This window comes from Chenopodium album, chromosome 24 (assembly GCF_948465745.1).
Source record: "Chenopodium album chromosome 24, dcCheAlbu1.1, whole genome shotgun sequence".
In the NCBI taxonomy this organism is placed as follows: domain Eukaryota; kingdom Viridiplantae; phylum Streptophyta; class Magnoliopsida; order Caryophyllales; family Amaranthaceae; genus Chenopodium; species Chenopodium album.
This window is the reverse complement of record NC_137857.1, coordinates 6,612,860-6,635,189: the sequence shown is the minus strand read 5'-3', so window position 1 is coordinate 6,635,189 and position 22,330 is coordinate 6,612,860. Positions and strand designations below refer to the sequence as shown.

The 22,330-nt window shown below is 33.8% G+C and overlaps 2 protein-coding genes and 1 pseudogene across 4 annotated transcripts; 2 read left to right on the top strand and 1 right to left on the bottom strand.

Moving 5' to 3' along the window:
- The first annotated feature begins 2,079 nt into the window (after positions 1-2,079).
- Positions 2,080-5,182, top strand: LOC145611496 (large ribosomal subunit protein eL32y-like). Its single transcript, XM_081666828.1, has 4 exons — positions 2,080-2,110; positions 2,235-2,333; positions 4,577-4,758; positions 4,857-5,182. Exons 2-4 carry the CDS (start codon positions 2,244-2,246, stop codon positions 4,984-4,986), a joined length of 402 nt encoding a protein of 133 aa, XP_081522954.1. The 5' UTR covers positions 2,080-2,110; positions 2,235-2,243; the 3' UTR covers positions 4,987-5,182.
- Positions 5,183-5,757: 575 nt separating this feature from the next.
- On the top strand, positions 5,758-8,463 carry LOC145610462 (large ribosomal subunit protein eL32y pseudogene; annotated as a pseudogene). Its single transcript, XR_014106282.1, has 3 exons — positions 5,758-5,839; positions 7,929-8,210; positions 8,309-8,463. The product of XR_014106282.1 is annotated as a large ribosomal subunit protein eL32y pseudogene (transcript).
- Positions 8,464-13,300: 4,837 nt separating this feature from the next.
- On the bottom strand, positions 13,301-16,903 carry LOC145612148 (uncharacterized). Of its 2 annotated transcripts, none has more exons than XM_081667520.1 (8): positions 16,774-16,903; positions 16,567-16,668; positions 15,772-16,076; positions 15,474-15,627; positions 15,012-15,144; positions 14,695-14,893; positions 14,091-14,476; positions 13,301-13,780 (listed from the first exon to the last, which is right to left on the bottom strand). In XM_081667520.1, the coding sequence occupies exons 3-7, from the start codon at positions 16,067-16,069 to the stop codon at positions 14,391-14,393; spliced, it is 870 nt and encodes a 289-aa protein (XP_081523646.1). In that variant the 5' UTR covers positions 16,070-16,076; positions 16,567-16,668; positions 16,774-16,903; the 3' UTR covers positions 13,301-13,780; positions 14,091-14,390. The 2 variants fall into 2 exon arrangements, with proteins under 2 accessions (XP_081523646.1, XP_081523647.1); XM_081667521.1 differs by having other exon boundaries at positions 15,012-15,141.
- Between the last annotated feature and the right edge of the window lie 5,427 nt (positions 16,904-22,330).

The following is a 22,330-nucleotide window of genomic DNA, read 5'->3' as shown; positions in this document are numbered from 1 at the left end:
TATGCATTTATATGGTTCTCATGTTATCATGGAGTTCAAATAAACATTGTTATTAACTAACCCCACGTATTGTCACGCCTATGTTATTTCAATATGTTACTGATGCTAGTCAAATGAGAGTATGCATGAGCTCCATGTCATATAATGTGACAAATGTAAGTTTTATATTGTAAATTTACATAGAATTAAAGGTAGCATTATTATTGGCCTAGCTTAGTTGCTTACTTTCCCCACTAGAATGGGTATGTTGTATTCAAAAGCTATGGAATGAGGACCAAATAAAGATGAAAGAACAGCAAAAAAGAGATGGGGAATTCGATCATTTCATATCTAGGAAAAGTGGACGTACATTTATTTCACGGTGGTCCTTAAACCAAATTATGAGCCTAAGCCCTAAAACAAGGATATTTCATGGGGTTTGTATTCTAATGATCCCTTTTATAACCAATAGAAGTACATATTATTGCTTTGTTTTGAAGCAAAAGGTATGTGACTACCCTAAACTTAGGGATCAATATTGGTATTGTTGATTATAATATAATTATAAGAACTTATATATTGACTAGTGGTCAAGGTTAATCGAACTAACTTGGCCGCCAAAACAAGCTTGAACATGACTCAGCCTCAACTTAGGATCAAGTTATAGACTAAAATTAAAAAATTTGGTTTTGCATCAGCCTTACACGAATTTTCAAGTATATACATTAAAAATTTGACGAAACAATATATATAATCCTCGATACCATCCCTAATTTCCACCAAATTATACTCATCAATCTTGAAATGACCTCAGTATTTTCTAAAGATTCAAACAAACCACACAACCAAAGCTATTTGATAGTTATTCCTTATTTCTTTTATTTTGTTGTATTATTGGAGCTTCTCGATGAGCAAAAACAAAGAGAGAAAATAGGGGTGGACTTTGCTTTGTATTATGCTCAAGCGGCTATCAACATGGTACAACAGATTGTACGTTAAAAAACCACTGATTTAAAAGTTGTTAATGAGATGTTTCTTCAATAATCCATATATCAATGTAAAGTTTTGTTCAATAAATTATAAATTACGGAGTAATTACTACTCCATATAATAGTAATAGAGGCCTTAATCTCCAAGCATTGAAGTAATAATGTAAAAACCATTCAAAGTCCATCTGAAACTTTTAGAAACTCCACTCCACTTTAAATGTATAGTACTTTAATTTGCAGTTTGCAGACATAGAACTTTAATTCTTGTGACACCTTCTATTTCGATCTAGTTGTAAAAGCTGAAAAGCAAGCACATAAAATATCTGGATAGTCCTTTCTATCTAAAGATTATACTCTCTGCCAAGCAATTCTAAACAAGTATCTCATGTATTTCAATAATTAGTTAAAAAAAGGGAGGAAAAATGAGTTTATGAACTATGAAGTCAAGTACATACTACATGAAGGTAAATGTCCATATAGCTAGAGCGTGAGCTTCATTAATTAATAAAGTGTTGTATAAATTTATCAAAGGGGTCATTTTGTATACACAGGTATAGACATGGAAAACCCGATTAGACCTTATTGTAAATGATAGATGTACTCTCTTCGCTTCTAAATAAATCGTCAAGTTAGAATCTCTTAATATTCCAAATTAGAACCACCCTGACCAGCTTCAACCCTCACAGTTTTTTTGTCCAGTATTTAAGACACGAGAAGGGTAAGAGATATCTACCTTAGCATCTCTAATAAGGATTAAACCGTTCAATATTTCCCAATAGACTAAACAATCATAATGGCATGCCAAGGTCAACTACATTAATAACTTTTGTTATACATGCCATAAGCTTTGATTTCCACCCGTGTTCAATCCTCTACTACAAAAATTGGGAGGAGAGTGAAACCTAACCACCCAAAACTGATTTCCGAAACCAGATTAGTCCAAAGCTTTAATTTCCTTATTTGGGCCAGTACCAAAAAGCTTTCGAAGTTTCAATCCTAAAAATGGGCCTAAGTTAGCCCTCTTCATACACCACACCTAAAAAGCCCACTTACTACGAAACATATATAAACCCTATCTAATTCTTCTTTGATAGTTGATACCACAGTCCACTGGCTCAATTTCTAACAGTTTTTTCTTCATTGTAAGTCTCTTTCTTCATCATTTTCATCAATTCACTTCATTTCCTAAGAATTTTTCAGTTAATTTTGTAAAAATTTCTTCTGAATTTTGATATTGATTCGAATTTGTTTCCTACATTTTTGTAGAAATCATCAATGGCGGTTCCTAAACTGGACAAGAAGATAGTGAAGAAGCGGGTGAAGCAATTTAAGAGGCCGCAAAGTGATCGGAAGATTTGCGTCAAGGTATAATTTCAGTATGAATTTTGCAAATATCATGCGAATTTATTTCTCAGATTTCTCCATTATTTTTGCTCGATGTTTGATTATGTATAAAATGTGGAAGTAAACGAAGATTTTGCTTGAATTTGATGTTGTTTTTCGTCAATTTTAATGAATAGTGTAGCTTTCATGTAAATTGTGGAATTGTTTCGATGAATTTCATATGAACTGGAAGTTTAATTAGTTGGAATTTGAAAATAGATGTTTGAGTATTCGACAAATGAGCTGGTTGTTTAATTTGAAACTTGGAAATAGCTGGTTGTTTGATTAATTGATTAGAGTATTGAGTTAGGAACGTTTTGATACGATCTTCGGCATGTTGTTGGGATTGATTAGAGGCATGTTCTTGACTAGTAGATAATCTTTAATACAAAGAGTATGGTAAATTTGTATCTGAAGTTTGAACCTTTGTTCTGTATAGAAGTATGATTCAGCCTTATGCTTATGATAATTAGGTTTTTGATTTGATGAGTGGTGTGGTGTCGGGATTGAATTAGAGACAGATTGATAAGTAGATAATCTAAACACAAGGCATATGGTATCTTTGTTCTGGCACACTTATCACTATGCTCTTATACGTAAACTTTGGGCGTAGATTTGCATTTTTAGTTTATGGTATTAGAACTTGTAACCAATTGTTGTTGTGGATTTGATAGAGCCTTGTTTGGTTTAGTTGTTTTGCAGTTTGTGATTTAATTGTATTATCTTTAATTATAGCCACTTTGAGGTGTAATTCAACTATTTTTTTTAGGTTTAGCCCTTTATGTACGCAAGACAGGTTTTAGTGTACACTAGTTTGATTTTTTCCATCCAAGTGTTTTGAAAAAGTACTCTACAGTTCAGTCTAATTGTCAGCAGTAAGCAGCAGTTCACATCATAGAACTGTTGAGTTGCGAGATTTAATCTCTATATATTGGGTGCAATAACCAGATTGTCTGAATATTCATGCCTAGTTCAATCACGTCTAAATGTTTATGCCTAGTTTTGAGTACATGTGCATTGATATGCATAATACCAGGATTAATATTCATTTTTTTGTGCAAATGCTGGCCTTGTGCTTGTTGAAGGTAGTAGGTTTTATTCCTTATGTGTTATATGCCCATCTACCTGTATTCATGTATTGGTAACTTCTCGTAGGGCTGTGCTTCCAAGACTATAAATTTTGCAAATATACAAAAAAAAAAAACCTTTGCCATTTTACTATGAAGTGGTTTCTTTTAACTTGTCTCTTTAATCTAAATGGTTGTAACTTGCTGACTAACTGGCGTAGGCCAAACGTGTATGGTATATTTGTTCTGGCATTCATATTTGAAGTTTGTACCTCAGTATTTTATTCAAGTATGATTCGGCCTTACGTTTATGATAAATTATTTTGATATGATGAGTGGTGCGGTGTCGGGATTGAATTAGAGACATGTTGATAAGATGATAGTCTAAACTCAAGGCATTTGTTATCTTTGTTCTGGCATTTCATATCTGAAGTTTTTACCGCAGTATTTTTTTTATGTGATTCATCTTAAGTTGACGACTAAATTTGATTACTTTTCCCTTATGTGAGCTCATTTTGGAATATTCTTATGTCTACCTGACTTTGTTATGTTCTTATATGAAGATGTAGGCGTAGATTGCAATTTTTAGCTTGTTGTATTAGAACTTGTAACAAACTGTAGTGTGGATTTGATTGAGGCCTGTTTGGTCGATTTGTTTTTTAGTTTGTGATCTAATATGTATTGTATGTCATTACACGGAAGTGTAAATCAAGTTATTATTTTAGCTTTAGCCCTTTACGTGCACAAGGCAGGATTTTGTGAACAGCAGTTTGATTTTTCCACCCAAGTGTTATGCCTCTGTAGTTCAATCTAATTGAAAGCAGGTAAGCAGCAGTTCACATCAATGCACTTGCTGAGTTGTGAGATTTAACCTATATATATGGGTGCAATAACCAAATTGTCTAAATATTCATGCCTAGTTCAAGCACATCTAAATGTTTATGCCTAGTTTTGAGTACATTTGTTTATTTTGATATGCATATTGCCAAGGTAGTAGGCTATATTCTTTATGTGTTATATGACCATCTACCGTTACATGTATGGGTAATTCCTCGTAGGGCTGTGCTTCCATGGCTGCTATAAAAAAAAACCCCTTTTCCATTTTACACTGAAGTGGTTTCTTCACATTTGTATTAATCTAAATTGTTTATCTTGCAGACTAATTGGCGTAGACCAAAGGGTATTGATTCACGAGTGAGAAGAAATTTTAAGGGAGTCACTCTTATGCCAAACATAGGTTATGGTTCAGACAAGAAGACTCGTCACTTTCTTCCCAATGGCTTCAAGAAGTTTGTTGTCCACAACGTCAGTGGCTTGGAGCTTCTTATGATGCACAACAGGTAACTGATACCCTTTATATTCTTTGCTCCCTTTCACTGTTTTTTAACTTGCTTTTGTGTGTTTGCGTGACTGATCATTGTTTACATTGCTTGTTCAGGACATACTGTGCTGAGGTTGCCCACAACATTTCAACCAAGAAGCGAAAAACTATTGTGGAGCGTGCTGCTGAACTGGATATCGTAGTTAGTAACAAACTTGCGAGGTTGAGAAGCCAGGAGGATGAGTAAATCTGTTGGTGGCTTAGTTCTTGTATCAGTGTAAATTTAATTTCTAGATCTAAACTGTAACTGTGATTTGAAGCTTTGTTTTCTGCCAGATGATCTACTCAATCTCTTTATTTGATTAGGTTATAATATTCTTTCAATGAGTTGCATTGTGTTTTGAACTTGACCAGCATATGATTAAGATTCCCCTGAACTGTGATTCTATGCGCTATCATTATATTCAATTTGAAAGAAGTGCAGCACTGCTGTGTGCCTGCATATTACAGTTTGAGAGTAGATCAAATACTAGAAGATTACTGCACGTTGCGAAATTATACTAGTATGAATTAGTCAATGCTCAATACTAGTTTGAATTGGGTGTGATTGGTAAAACAAGAGTTGGCACACGTCATGTTTGTGTTCAAAGGTTGGGAAACCTCGTTTAGGTACGTGTCGTTTTTATTACTTATAATGTATTGGAACTTTTTAACACTAACCTGCCTTTTCACCGTCTGTTTTAGATTATGTAATTTAATTAGAAAAATGTGCAAAGTGTTAGGACAAATCAATATTGAGGTTAGTGAAACATTATATAGTTTAATTATATATAATGAGTGATGAGATCAAAGATATACTCACACTTAATCTCTTTTAGTGTTGTTATCTCTCCTAAACACCCAAATTCAAGAGTCTACCAACACCAACATGTTATAATAAATTACAACTAAGACCAATACTATCTAAACTCTTTGCAAAAAAGACGCTCTTTCAACATTGAGCTCCCCATTTCTTAAAATGTCTAAGAGCCCTGATGAAATACATCGCAGAAGGCCAACAAATCTTTTTCAACACCTCAAATCGTTTTGCATAATAGCAAGTAACAATAATGTATTTCACTTTCAAGAGGACTATTATATGTATTTAAGAAGAAAAAAAACACTAGCATACAAAGCCTTGGTATAGAATAATGGATTTCTCGATCCATCACATGTTGACAAAAGGCATTCTTCAGAAGTCCCAAAACTTTTCATTGACCCAAAAGATTTAATCGTTTCACGGGGGATTAAGATGTCTGTAGAATAAAGCAAAACTAGACCACTTAGTCTCGCATCTCAAATTATACCTTGAGCTTCAAAAACCACTAATAAGAAGCAAGATAACACTAAACTATCAATGAGAAAACAAAGATATAACAAATTAATATTATACAAATGTACGATGTTGTCAATCAAATCATTTTTTGATTGTGGAACAAAATCATTATTATTGCATTTCTTTTCGTTTTGATAAATCCTTTATTTGTCTCAATTTCATCCAAAATTTGGACCAAATGAAATTAAGATTTTTATATTCATCTCTATTTTTAATAAGAATAATTATTTGAACGAAATTCAACCTTCGTAATACACGTTTTTCTTCATAGTTAAAAACTCGCTTGTTGTCTTCAATTCGCATACTACTCTACTATATCGGAGTATGCAATACTTAAGAACCCAAAAAAATTCTTCTCTAGTCGCACCGAATCCGTAATCTCAATGTATATAGTAATTTTGCACACTTTTTTTTATGTAGAATAAAAAATATAAATTTCATTAAAATAGGTTGAAAAAATTTTAAAAATTTATACGCAATGTTTGTTTTTATATATATACATACATACATACCTCATCAATTATCAAATTATTATATTCACTGAAATGTGAGTCGCAATAACTACATTATTTTTAATGCAAATCAAAAGTGCAGTTACGTTTCGACGTTGAATTCTATACTTAAAAGCCCATAAAATAGATTAAAAAGATAAATATAGAGCCTCGATGCCGGCTCTCTGGGCTACTATGTTGACTTAAAACTGAACGAATCTAGCATTTTTTATATGTGGGTTCAAATACATAGACAAATATATTATATAAAAAATTATTCATTAATTAACAAATTACATGAATCACATTGTTGACACATATATAATTATGTGTATTGATATGGAATAGATATTAGAATGCTCATAAGTTGAGTTAAGTCACCGGAAAATATTATTATTATTATTGTTGTTGTTGTTGTTGTTATATTAATGTTATTATTAATATTATTGTTATTATTATTATTATATTATTGTTATTATTATTATTATTGTTGTTGTTGTTATTATTATTATTATTATTATTTTGATTATTATTATTATTTTGATTATTATTATTATTTTGATTGTTTTTATTTTGATTATCATTATTATTATTTTTTATTATTTTGATTATTATTATTATTATTATTATTATCATTATTATTAATATTATTATTGTTTATTAATTATTATTGATTATTATTATTATTATTATTGTTATTATCAATATTATTATTTTTATTGATTATTATTATTGATTATTATTATTTTTATTGTTATTATTATTATTATTGTTATTATAAGTATTATTGTTATTATTATTATTATTATTGATTATTATTATTATTATTATTATTATTGTTGTTGTTGTTGTTGTTATTATTATTATTATTGTTATTATTACTATTGTTGTTATTATTATTATTATTATTATTATTATTATTATTATTATTATTATTATTATTATTATTATTATTATTATTATTATTATTATTATCGTTGTAATAAGAGCTTTAAAGAATGAAATTTGGCTTTATATCATTAGCAATATCATTAGACATGAACTGAAATGAAAATAAACGTATGAGAACTGAAAATAATATCTTTAGTGTTGTTATCTCTTCCAAACACTTAAATTCAAGATTCTTCCAACACCAAACCGTTATACTTGGTAATAAATTACACCAAAGACCAATACCATCTAAATTCTTGCTCTTTCAAACTTGAGTTCCCTATTTCTTACAACAGCTAAGAGGCCTAATGAAATACATCTCAAGGTAATAGGCTATATTCTTTATGTGTTATATGACCATCTACCGTTACATGTATGGGTAATTCCTCGTAGGGTTGTACTTCCATGGCTGCTATAAAAAAAAACCCCTTTTCCATTTTACACTGAAGTGGTTTCTTCACATTTGTATTAATTTAAACTGTTGTATCTTGCAGACTAATTGGCGTAGACCAAAGGGTATTGATTCACGAGTGAGAAGAAATTTTAAGGGAGTCACTCTTATGCCAAACATAGGTTATGTTCAGACAAGAAGACTCGTCACTTTCTTCCCAATGGCTTCAAGAAGTTTGTTGTCCACAACGTCAGTGAATTGGAGCTTCTTATGATGCACAACAGGTAACTGATACCCTTTATATTCTTTGCTCCCTTTCACTGTTTTTTAACTTGCTTTTGTGTGTTTGCGTGACTGATCATTGTTTACATTGCTTGTTCAGGACATACTGTGCTGAGGTTGCCCACAACATTTCAACCAAGAAGCGAAAAACTATTGTGGAGCGTGCTGCTGAACTGGATATCGTAGTTAGTAACAAACTTGCGAGGTTGAGAAGCCAGGAGGATGAGTAAATCTGTTGGTGGCTTAGTTCTTGTATCAGTGTAAATTTAATTTCTAGATCTAAACTGTTGTGAGATTTGAAGCTTTGTTTTCTACCAGATGATCTAAACAATCTCTTTATTTGATTACTAGAGTTGGCACACGTGAATACTTGATGTTTATGATGGGAAGTAAACATGTCATGTTCAAAGATAACCCGGCTTTTTCAATGTTTGTGTTGTGTATGTGATCTAATTTAACGAGCTTATTTTCTAATTAAGTGCATCGACAAAACAATTTCGAGGTTAATTAAAACATGATATAATTTGAAAATATGTAAAAAGGAGTGATGAGAATCAAAGATATTCTTACACTTAACAGTTAGTGGAGAATTGGACTTAAGTTAGTCTCTTAATCTCTTTAGTGTTGTCATCTCTTCCAAACACCCAAATTCAAGATTCTTCCAACACCAAACTGTTATACTTGGTAATAAATTACACCTAAGACCAATACCATCTAAACTCTTGCTCTTTCAACCTTGAGCTCCCTATTTCTTAGGCCTCATTCTCTTCACCTTAATTTTGCTGAATTGAAATTATTTTTACTGAACTGAAATTATTTTTGCTGAACTTAAATTATTTTTACTGAACTGAAATTATTTTTGCTGAAATGAACTTATTTTTACTGATTTTCTATTATAATTCTTCTTTAAGAAAACTAAATTTTACTGAACTGAACTTATTTTTACTAAACTGAAATTATTTTTACTTAATATTATTTTTTAAGGTGAAGAGAACAGGGCCTTATAATGATTAAGTGACCTAATGAAATACATCTCAAAAGGGCAACAAATCTTTCTCAACACCTCAAATCATTTTGCATATGCTATGATACTAGTTGGTTCATCCAGGAAGCAGCAGTCTGGCACCACCTAGGTGTTTCAACTCGCAAATTGAGGAAAGAATCACAGCAACTATAACTCTTCAATTATACACAACTTAGTCAAAGTTGGGCAAAGGTTCAAATTTCCAGACAAAAAAAAGCAAGTAAGGTTTAAAGAGATATACCTTATCAAAAATCATCCAACAAAAATCGTCCTAAAGGCTTATCAAATCTCTGATAGTACTTGATACAGAAAAGATGTGCCATCTCACACACACTCCGACGCAGTGTGTCATCAATGCAGCAATATACTATGACCATTAGATTGTGAGGGTGAAATTTCTTACTTTCTCATATTGTTCGAATTCAACAAGTTTATGCTAGGATTATGTTCAGTCGATGCACTACAATCATCATTTATCTTGCATTATAATGTAAATAATGTAACAATCAACAGATAAATTTCTATCTAACAACAGACTACTAGTTTCCACAAAAATCAAATAAATGAATATTTTCTTATAATTGATTATTAAACCGGTACTAGAACTACCTATTCCTGCATCAAAATTATACCTTCAGCATCAAAAGTCACTAATAAGTATGAATGAGCAGCCAAAATAAACCCAACTTTTAACAAATTAATATACTCCCTCCGCTTCATAATGTTAGTCTCATATTGAATCAATCACATAAAATAAGAAAAGAAATATATTTAGAATCTCACATTAAAATACAACATAATTAGTTTACTTTATTTAATTTTTTTGATTTTTTATTAGGAAAGCACAAGTCATAATTGCATAATAATTTAAGGTAAATATTTCCTTACTTAGAGTAATGTCATCAATCCACAACCAATTAATTCTAAAAAGAATCAAGTTATAAATGAAATATATTCAATATGGGTAGATCTTTTTGAAACGCCCAAAATAGTATATGGGACTAACATTATGAAACGGAGGGAGTAATATTAATGTACCTGTCAATCAAACCATTTTCAGATTTGCGAAACAAAAACATTAATGATTGTATTTCTTGTCATTTTGCCAAATCTTTTTTTTGTCCCAATTCTAATTCCAAAATTTGGACCGTATGAATTTAAAATTTCATATTATCTCTTTTTTTATCTTGTTATAACTCCACCCAAACATGGGGACTGCATGGGCTTTTTCAAACCCCTTATCATCATACTCCGGCGGAGCTAGACCTTCAAACACCCGTTTTCCATTATAATCGAAAAACTTGTATGGAGTCCGGTAAGACGCCATAAAAACATCAATATAGCATCTCGATGCCGGCTATCTAGACTACTAAGTTGACTTGAAATCGAACGAATCTAGCATTTTTTATAAGTGAGTTCAAATAACATAAATAAATTTTATAAAAAAAATTATTCATAAATTAACAAATTACGTGAAACTATATATCAGTTTTTATCATATTCTTTTTCACACAACGTTATTCTCAAAAAAAACATATCCATGGAGAGTGAAAATATTATACTATTTTCATTCTAAGAATTAGGAGAATCATGGGGGTAAATTAGCATAAGTTATCCCGTCAGCATCATAGTGGGGCTAATATAATCCTAAGGACAGAGATTAATCTTGTCCTATTCAGTTTGTATTTTCATTGTAATTAGTTTCATATTTTCTGTAATTGTATTTTCTAACATAATCGACTTCTCCAACGAGTTGTTCAAGAATGCTACTCATCAGCCACTTCACTCCATAAATTCCTAAACATTCATTTTTAATTTGATTAATGCCAACTTATCAGTTGAAGGTCCCTGACTTTGCATTTAAAATCATTAAATTTGTTGCCACATGTGCACCAAGTTCCCTAGACTATGCTTAGTCAACAAATTTGTACCTAAAAAAAGAATCATTGGTGGTTGAGGGACCATTTGGCTTCATTTGAAAGTTGAGGGACTAAAATACTATAAATAAGGACTGTATTTTAACTTAACTCGTAAATTAATTATGAAGTACTTTAAGTTTGATAAACGTATACCAAGTATAATACTCCATATTTAATACTTCGTAAGATAAATGTTAATTCTTACGAAGAATTAGATTTAATAAACATTAACAAGTTTAGATAAAATAAGAGTTAAATTAATTAGTATAAGCTATTAAGGCACACCAACATTTTTTAAGATTTAATAATAATAATATAAAGATTCATGAGTGAGTTCATAAAAAATAAAATAAAGGATAATAGCTAAGTAAAGTAACATGACTAGAAAGAAATTCACGTGTTTAGAATACACACAATCTAACTAACCGTTTTTATTATTTTTTAGCTGGTATGAGAGGAGACAGCTTGGTGTAAAAATGGATGTGTGGGATTTAGGGTGTGAGGAGAGGGGTATTTTATACCTGTAAATTTGTAATAGGTACAAAAATATGATAAGCTTGTGCAAGAGAGTGTATATGGAAATTATGAGTTTAAGTTGACAATATAATTCATAATGATTTGTATGATTGATGGAAGATTTCTCTACAAGAATGATGGAAGGTAATGATTGAATTATAAAAATAACAATTTGTAAAACAATCAAAAATTAAGCAACCAAAGATGTTTAAGAGATGAAGTTAATGTAGAAGTAATTTGAAGTAATTAGTAAAATGGATGTTGGAAGTTCTTGATATAAAACAAGAGAGTTGGAGGAAAAATAAAAAAAGAAAAAAGAAGAGAGAGAAAAAGACAAATGAAAGGAAACACATTGGTTGTTTTTATATTGGAGTGCTTTAGCATTACTTAGTTGAGTGGAGTGGGAGGTGTGTGTTATACCCCACACACACGAGCGCGCCTAGCTAGGTGGGGCTCGGGACTTGGGGAATGCAATGCGCGGGCATGGGTCCTTGTTATTTTTTGGAGATATTTTATTTCTTTTCTTTGTTGACAGATTCTATTTTTACTGTTGAGATTTTCTGATTGTTGGGAATTTGTTTAGCGATTAATCCCTTGATTATCGCTAGCCAAAACACACAACAACTACAGTCTTCTCTCTTCTCTAAAATTATCTAAACACGAGTTCTTTCTTTTCTGTTTTTGTGGGCAAGTATTCTGAATTTCGGTCGGGTTTGTGAGTGCATATAAACTCCGACGCCGTGCTTATCCTGGAGGGCGACCAATTCTAGTCTACTGCATCGGGAGGCAGCGCAGAATTATCTTTTAGGTTAGTGGTTCTCCACGACACGGCTACTGTTAGTTTGGTTCACGCATCAAGAAATAAGTAATTTCTGTTTTATTGCTTATTAAAATAACAATGGATTGATGTAAAAAAAATAATAATAATAATAATAACAAAAATAAAAAAAATGAAAATAAAAATAAAAATAAATAGGCTTGGATTTAGAAGAGTTCAGGATTTTATTTTATTTTATTTTTTTTTCTTATTAGTTGAACCATCACACGCAATAGCCCAATTATCAAAAACTGGATGGAGATAAATTCGAGGTTTAATAGATATGTTATAAGCTAGGAAAATAAATATATTAGTGTAATGTGCTCTCCATAAGCACTAATTGTAATGTGCTCTCCATATGATTTTTTTTCACCCACTTCTTTACTTTGCCTTGGTGTTGCTATTAATATATACAAGGGACTTCTTGTATTAAGTACTTATTTTATTTTAATAGTCAAAATAGTCTTGTAAAATAAATTCAAAATAGTAAACTGCAAATATATGTACTAAAATTGATGCAACTAATAACTTAAAAATGATATTCAATTATTTTATTTGTACAACAAAAAGATTTTAATATGACAATTAATTTTGGTCGAAAACAATAATGTAGTTTTTAGATACATCACAGCAAACACAGTTAGGAAGGAAGCAGCAACCCCCAACAGAAAGTGCAAAAAGAACAAGATTTAAACCACAGACACAAACAACTTACTTAGGACAAACGAAAAGGAAGCGATATAAGGTTTTCAAAAAAAAAAAAAAAAAAAAAAAAGAAGCGATATAAGGTTTTTTTAAAAAAGAATACAAAAAAAATTAAAGCCACAAGGCAATTAATTACTTCGTATTATTGAAGGATAAGCAGTAGTCTGCTGCAAGTCCTGCAATTACATCAGATGTGCTACCTCATTAGCCTCTCTAAATACATGAAAAAACTTAACAGAACAAAGGCTAAATTCTAAAGTGTATTTCTCCAAGGATAACCCCCAAGTATGAGCTATCCATTGCTCTTGATTTTAGCTTGCTTACAATGTCAAGACATTTGCTCTCGACAATGATTTCCTCCACATCACATTGTAGAGCAACCTGCATCCCGAGCACTACGGCCTTAGCTTCTGAAGACACACTGATCTACATACGCTCCCCTCATGGTCTCAAATGACTACACCCAAGCCTGCTCTGCATAAGTGGGCAGGGTCCAAGTAGGTAAGTCCAAGTAGTACCTGATAGTCATCCCCTTTGCTGTCCCACTGTAGTATGAAACCTACTCTTCGCATCTTTCGCTTCCCTGTATGCCTGCAACAATGATTCAGAGTAACAACAAAGTTACAAATCCAGTGAGGCTATGAAGAGTTATTTATGAGATTTTTTTTATCATTTTCTGTTCATCAGAAAAAAAAAAAAAAAAAAAAAAAAGGGGGAGGTAACTACCAGAAAGAAGTATCTGGATACAAGAAGAGTTGCAGAAAACTCTTAATCATTTTTTCTACCTCAATGCACATACATACTATATAGATATATGCATTTAGCTCAAAGCCCACCAAAGATAAAGAATTTAAAACATCTAATAATGACAAAGTCGAGTTGATTAGAGGAGCAAGCTAACCATGCTGATTTCGCTTGTGAGTAGCTTTGGCATTGGATTTAAGAACACCGCTGGAATCACCTTTCAATGAAGCTTCCATGGATCTAGTACAACCAATCAGTTTTTTATGCCGACATATGAGCACTGCAAATAGTGAAAAGACAAAAGAACGACAAACCAGCTCTATACTCAACTTCACAACTCCCAAGTCCACCATACACAAAGTCCAGCGAATGATCCATTGCTCTTAAGAGGGGTAAATGAACTTTTCACAATCACTTAACAATTGCATCAATCTTCATACTAGAAACTCAGAGTTCCTTATTCCCGGCCAATGATGTAACCCGGACCAAGAGGATGATGAATATTGGCTGTGCAATAACAGCAGCCTCGAAGATTGGCTTCATCTGCAGGATAATGATAGTAAGATAGCAACACAGAATGAGTCCCTTGGATAAAAAGGAGCATAGTCAAGAGAATGATTTCCTTTATTCAATCTCCAACCAATGACCAATAAAATAATACTCAGAACTAAGAAGTAATACAAAAACTAAGTAGTAACATCAGACAAAGAAAAATCATACTTTCCAACATCCAATTACATAACTGTGTACTAAATATATACCTGGTAAGTTATTAGACGGCCCCAAGCATTTGCAAAAGTCAACGAGGAAAAAATAGCCACAACAAATCACTTCAGCAAAAAAAGTCTTCACTTCAACACCAGGCTCCTCTTTAGCCTCAAAGTTCATATGCATGAGAAAGCCTATACTAGTCATTGCTACTTGAAAGCCACTAATCTTCACAAGCTCAAAGTTTGAACCCTGAAAAATTCATAACAAGTGAACCAAAAAGGAAGCAGAAATAACCACGTGATAGAGAAAGAAGGCAATACAGCAAATGGTAATACTTTTTCAGGAATCAATCGGACCAAAATCATACCTGTTCTTTATTAAACAAGCGCAAGGCTACAGATGCACGTCTATCGTTTGAGCAATCACAAGTTTCACCCACGTACTCAAGTCCGGGATCTGAGAACTTAAGAGAAAGGTCTACATCCTTTTTGTTCTTTCTTCTAGGCAATTTTGAAATTGAAAATAAAAATCAATCAGGACATGAGCCAGTAACACTTGGAAAATAATTAAGAAATTGCCTGATCCCATATAATAAAAGTCTATCAACTTTATCCCCACTTCCTAATAGACTAATTGAGCAGTGAATTTCAACTCAGGTCAAGTGGGTGCTATTTAAAAAATCTTACCTCCTAACTGTTGGACAAAATAAAATCAAAACTCTTATGGAAAACAGTAATATAATAAGCAGAACACAAATGATTGAGCTATATGAAGCTGTAAGGAAGGGCAATAAAAAAAACTGCAAGATAACAACAAAAAGAACAAACACCTCCGTATTCTCCAAAGGTAATCATGGACCTCATTGATTTTGAAACACAAGGTATTCCAATGATCTTCCCCGCCATTTCGAAAGTGCATAGAGTATTCAGGATGGTGGATGTTTCTAGGATAACAACAGAGGCAACCGCGAGTATCAGCTTTCTCTGCCAGAAGTATAAGCAAAAAGGCAAAAAGGATCATCATAATGGTAATCAGAGTGCAGAAAACTGATACTACTACACACTAAACAAAATCATCCACATCAATCAAGACATGTCAGCAATAATCGAGTTTAAAAAGCATGTAACCTGGTAGTAAGTTGCTTGGCCCCATGCAGACGACATGGTCAACACGGACATCATTGATTTTAGTTTCTGTGAGCTCAGTAAAAAAGGTTTGGACATCGGATACACCCTTTATCTTAACCTTGAAGTTAAAATGCACAATACGGCTGCCTGATGAAAGATATCCTATGCCAACAGGGCCAGTCTCCACAAGCTCATAGTCTGATGGATTGTCCTTACGGCTGTTTATAGCTATGGTTGTATAGCTCTCCCAGCAGGCAGCAGATCTCGAGTCAATATCTTTGTCTTCAGGATCGGACATTATGACACTGGCCATAGTTAAAACAAACGAATTACAGAAGTTGAAACTTAAAACAGGTAAGGAACAAGCAAGAGCAATTACAAATCACTGGTAATAGTAGTGGTTACACTAAGTCTGAGAGGTTGTCATATACACCCATGAGTATTTAGCAAAAACTAACCTTAATTTAGTTGGGTGTACGGGTACCGTACACCCGGGTGTATATAACAAATTCTAGCCAAGTCCATCCATTAATAATACATAGCCAGCAAACCATCCTTATGGTTGTTGATTAATCAGACAATTCAACCAAACAGTAAAGAACATGATCAGAAAAGTATCTATGCACTTGGTATATAATATAGTCAGCTCTCAATTGGACTTTCAACCCATTATATATATATATATATATAATCGTAAAAATCATATAAAGTACAACCCAACACTGAAATCAAACAATCTAATTAATTAATTAATTAATTAATGTATCAAATCAAAAAAAACTGTAATTGAATTACCGATAATCCTTGCTTATACGCACAGTAGCTGGTGGCGAATTGCAATCATCTTTGGTCAACTTGAACGACTTTCGGCTTTGAACGTTAAATTGATTGAGAACACTGTAGCACGGCAAATTCAACGTAAGAAAGATGAAACCCTTGATTGATTAAGGAATTGGAGAATAACCCTAACAATAAAAATCTAATCTTGATAGAATTTAATACCTGGAATTCTCCCAATAATTTGGGTTTTACGAGGAGCAGTGCTTCTACGGCTTCTCTTTCCCTTTGTCGTTATCATCTTTCTTTCTCCGCTCTTTCTCTCTCCAGATTTCTTTAACGCCGATGGAATTTGATATTTATATCCTACCAGATATGTCAAAAGACAAAAATACCCCTAATAAATAATAACATGGGCACGGGCCGTGCCCGTGCCGGCTCCGCGGCGGGCCGTGCCGTGCCGTGCCTGAAATTGGCACGGCACGGCCCACGTGCCTAGCGGGCCGTGCCGTGTCGGGTCGCGGGCCAAACCGTGCCTACCTTAATTTTTTTTTTTTTTTTTTTTTTAAAAAAAAAAAAATAAATGTTAAAAAAAAACGAATTAAAAACAAAAATGCATATAATAAAAAAAAAATACTAGTGCGATAATCCGAAAACACAAAAAATTGAAGAATAACTTATTTTATTATATGTCGGTAGCCGGTACGAATGTACGATAATTCAATAATACAAAATTACAAAATAAGTAATGATAATTAAAAATCGTACAATAGTGTATGAATATTGAATAACTTCATTTATTATACGGAATACGAAGTTCGATAATACAAAAAGAATACAATAGTGTATAATGTAAATATGTAATCATGTAATTATTATTGGTCGTCTTCGTCTTCGCCTTCGTCTTCGTCTCCTAGAGGTTCAAGGTCATCCGCCAATTGAGTGGATTGAGAAGTATGAGAACTAAAAGAAGTCGACGTTCCTTCATCGTCGTCGTTTTGTGCATAAGTACGATCTTGAGAACGAGTTTCGGCATCCAACCAATCCTTGAAGCAAACACACATTTCAAGTGTTTCGGGTTTTAGTCTTGTTCTTCTATCGTCTAGAACTCTTCCCGACGCACTAAAAGCTCTTTCGGAAGCAACGGAGGAGACTTGGATAGCAAAAATATCACGAGCCATTGCCGACAAAATTGGATGTTTCACGGCTTGTGATTTCCACCAATCGAGGATGTCGAGGCCAAACTTCTCTTCATCGTCCATGCCTTTCATGAAGTCGTAACTTAAGTACATTTGCAACTCCGAAACATCGCTTTGTGTTCTCCTAGATGATGATGATTCTGTACCTGAATACTTAGACATCAAGTTAGCAGCTTGTGCAAATAAACCATTGGCCCGTTTACTTACATTTTTGGATGTTTGAGAAGGGGCAAATCGAGACACGGTTCCATATTTACTTTCATAAACATTATATAAATTAAAAAACTCATCCGTCACCTTATTCTTAAAAGTTTCAACATCATCTTCAAAATTCATGTTACTATAATAAATATCAATTAATAAAAAGGTGCCATCATATTTTTGTCTAGGATCTAAAATAGAAGCAAAAATATAAATCATAGGAATATCGGTGTAATATTTACGCCATTTATCCTCCATGGATGGAAGATATCCACGATAAACATGTTCTGATCGGTGTTCCGCAAAAAGTTGTGCAAGTAAACATGCATTGCTAAGAAAAGAATGAGCACAAGGATTATATACAGAAGAAAAACAATGTGTCATACCATATAGTAATTGTAAAAACTGCATATATTTTTCACAATTAGCCCAATCATCTTCAAGTAAAGCATTTTGTGGAAATTTCATATTATAAAAAAGTGTTAAATGAACCTTGTACTCGATTGCCCGACTCAACATTTCATAGGTGGAGTTCCACCTAGTTGGACAATCCGGTGCTATTTTTATGGTTTTTATCCGTTGTTGCCTGCAAAAACCTTTCCATTCTTGATATCTCATGTTAGAGCTATTAATAGTGCAAATAGCATTCCTTATTTTGTGATAAAATGGACCAATTGCTTGTGTTCCATCCTTCACACACAAGTTAAGAACATGACAAATGCATCTAACATGAAGTGCATCTCCATCTAATATAACATCGTTCAATTGGGATTTGACCAAATTCGCACTATATGTCATAGAAGTTGCATTATCGAAAGTCATAGACATGATTTTATCCCTAAGACTATATGCATCAATAGCTTCCATTAAATGATGTGAAATGTTAAGACCGGTATGAGGGTATTCAAGCATTTTGAAATGAATGATGCGTTTTTGTAACATCCACTCATTATCTAACCAATGACAAGTAACACATAAATAGTGAAGTCCGTACCCACCATCCCATGCATCGGCGGTTAAAGAAACTCTACTAGGAAGATTAGCTAATTCATTTACTAATTTCAATTTGTACTCTAGATAAGTCTTCATGGCAGCAGATCGAATGGTTTTTCGGGAGATTTTTTTGTGTTTTGGTTGTAGTGCTCTGTTAATATAGTTGTTGAAGGCATCATTTTCGGCGAAAAGAAAAGGTTGTTCTGCATGTACAATCATTCTCCCAAGTTCATCCCTATCTCTCTCGTAATTGTAAATGAAACCTTGTGGATGGAATTGAGAAATTTTAGGTTGGGTTGGATCACTAGATGGTCCACCACATTTTTTTGTATGTCTAGTAAGGTGTCCCGTCCCTCCCTTGGTATCGGCCGAGAAAATTTTACCACAAGTCCGACACTTGCATTTTTTTCCATCTTTACTTAATTGATAATGTGCCCAACATTCACTCTTTCTTTTGGTTTGAGCAAAATCCTCTTCGGTACACCACTCTAATATGTTAGGATTTTGGGTGGATGGTTCACTCGACCCGGAGGCTTGTGTTTGGCTACCTTGGGAAGGAGGAGGAGGAGGAGGAGGAGGAAATTCATATTGTTGAAATTGGGTTTGTTGAAATTGGGTTTGTTGAAATTGGGTCCAAGGAGCTATATCATCCATTTGTTCTTGCCCTCCCGTGTTTTGGGGATGAAAGAAAGGGGTGGAAGTGTTTGGAAAGGGCATGTTAGAAGAGAGAAAGGGCATGTTAGGGGGGGGGCATAGACATTGAAGTGTTTGGGTTTGGTGATTCCCTACGTTTTGACTTGGCTTTTCTAGAGGAGGAGGAAACGTTCTGGTTTGATGCCATGATTAATTAATAATAATAACACAACTAACAATAACAAAGTAACAATTAACAACAATGAGATCAATGAGAATTAATTAGTAAGTAGTTTTTATATAAATTAAATTTTCAAAAATAATTATAATAATAGTAGATTACTTGGATCAATGAGATCCCAGGTAGGAGAGGTTAGGAGCGACGTTGTCCAGAGCCCAAATCCCGCCTTAGACAGATTTCAACAATCCAAATAACCCACAATTAAAATAGAAAGTAGTTTTTATATAATTAAGTAGTTCCACGTATACAATAATAATAATAATAATAATATTAATAATAATAATAATAATAATAATAATAATAATAACAATAACAATAACAAATTAAAATAAAGTTGAGTTAGATCTTACAATGACGCTTCAATGCTTTCCCAAATTTATAATTTCTCGAACTTATAATTTCCCGAAATTTTAATTTCCCGAATGTAAATATAACAATTTTTTTTTTTTTGGTAGTAGACTAATAATAGTAAAATTTATAAGAGAGTAGGAATTTTTTTTTTCTTTTCACAAAAGAGAGGAAGATTGTATGATTTGTAGGAATTTGAGAATTGAGAATTTGGGAGTAAGAAAATTAGAGAATAAGAGAGAAGAGATGAGTTGATGAATTGTGAAAATTTTGGAGGAAAATATGAGGTATTTATAGGGGATTTGGGTGGGAAATTGGGTGGAAATTGGAGGAAAATATGGCCGTTTATAGCTGTTGGAAAACGGCCATAAACGGCTATTTTCCAACGGCTAGTTCAAGGCACGGGCCGTGTCGTGCCGTGCCTGGCTTCGTGCCGTCGTGCCGCCCGCCGTGTCACGGGCCGTGCCCGTGCCCGTCCCAGAAATTTTGTTCACGGCACGGCCCACGGCCCACAGGTGGGCCGCCGTGCCGGTGTCGTGCCGGGCCCGTGCCGCCCGCGTGCCGGCACGCCCCGTGCCCACCTTTACTAATAATAATATGCTTATGGGGTGTTTGTGGGTTGTTTATACCCCGTTAGGGGTGTTTTATGAAGATGGTTAGGGTTTTTTTTTTGGTTTTCGTGGTGGATGTGGTGATTTTTGAGGGCGATGGGTTTTTTTAAGGGGCATTGAGTGGTTTGGGGGTAAGAGTGATTTCCTTGCGGGGTAGGGAATCAAAGAAGAAGAAAATTGGGTAAAGGGAATAATTAAATTTTTCAACAAGCATTATCAAAGAGATTTAGGGGCCGTTTGGTTGGGGTTAATAATCAAAGGGAAAGGGAATGAACATGTCTCATTCCCTTTGTTGCTGTTTGTTTGTGAAATTTTTCATTCCCATTACTCTTTTTTATTTTTGAGTTTACCCAAAATTAGTCCACATTGATTCCCCACCCCTAGGCTTTCCCATTCACTTTCCTAAGCCACCACTACACCACCACAGCAACTAGTTACCCCCACCGCCTAGCCACCTCGTCGGAACTCGCAACAGCTCCCCCTCGCCGGAATTCACAACAGGTCCCCCTACCTTCGCCGGAATTCGCTGCAGCTTCACCACTCCTCGCCGGAATTCGCCGCAACTTCACCACTTCTCGCCGGAATTCCCAATAGCTTCACCAATCCTCGCCGGAATTTGTCGCAGCTTCCCCACTCCACGCCGAAACTTGCAGCAGCTCCCCACCCCTCGCCGGAATTCACCTAGACCCAAAAATCAAACCGCAAGACACAAGCATCTTTGACTTCGCTGGAATTTGCCTAGACCCAGAAATCGAATCGCAAGACGCAAGCATCTTCGACTTCGTCGGAATTCGCAGCATCTCCCCTCTCATCACCTGAACACACTCGCATCTAGGGTTTTGCGTGGGCGGGGGAAAGTTTTCTAGAGTTTTACGTGGGCGGGGGAAAGTTTTGCGTGGCGACGAAGGGAGGGGGAGGTTCGATGACGGGCGAGGAAGGGTGGGGGAGGTCGTGGCTGGGCGGTGGAGTGGCTAAAGAAGTGGGAAGATGGTTGTTGGGTGGTGGTGGTGATTTTTGTAAACCAAACAACATACCATAAGGAAAGGGTTTCATTCCATTCCCTTTCATTCCCTTTATTCATTCCATTCCGATTACCCCGTGCGAACCAAACGGCCCCTTAAGGTAGTTGATTGTCTTTGCCAAACGGCCCCTGATTATTCTACAACGATTTTTTAAAAAAAATATAGTACAAGGTTTTAATCTTAATTGTCTATTGCTTCAAAAAACAAAAACAAAAAAAAAATCTTAATCTTCTATTTTCAATATTGAATCTTAATTTTGCATAACTTTTTTTTACAAAAATTATTTATAAAAGCATATAGAAATTCAATTTTTTGTTATAAAAAATTGTTTTTTTTGGCATACCTACTTTTTTTTGTTATCATTTTTTTTACCAAAGACTTATAATGCATACATTTATGTTACATATTAATATTTAATCTTGCTAAAACCCTTTTAGATACAAGTATATGAGTACTAGTTTTGTGCCCGGGCGATGCCTGAATTGTCCTTAATTTTTTAGCTTGAATGTTAAATACGACATATAATTCCTTTTG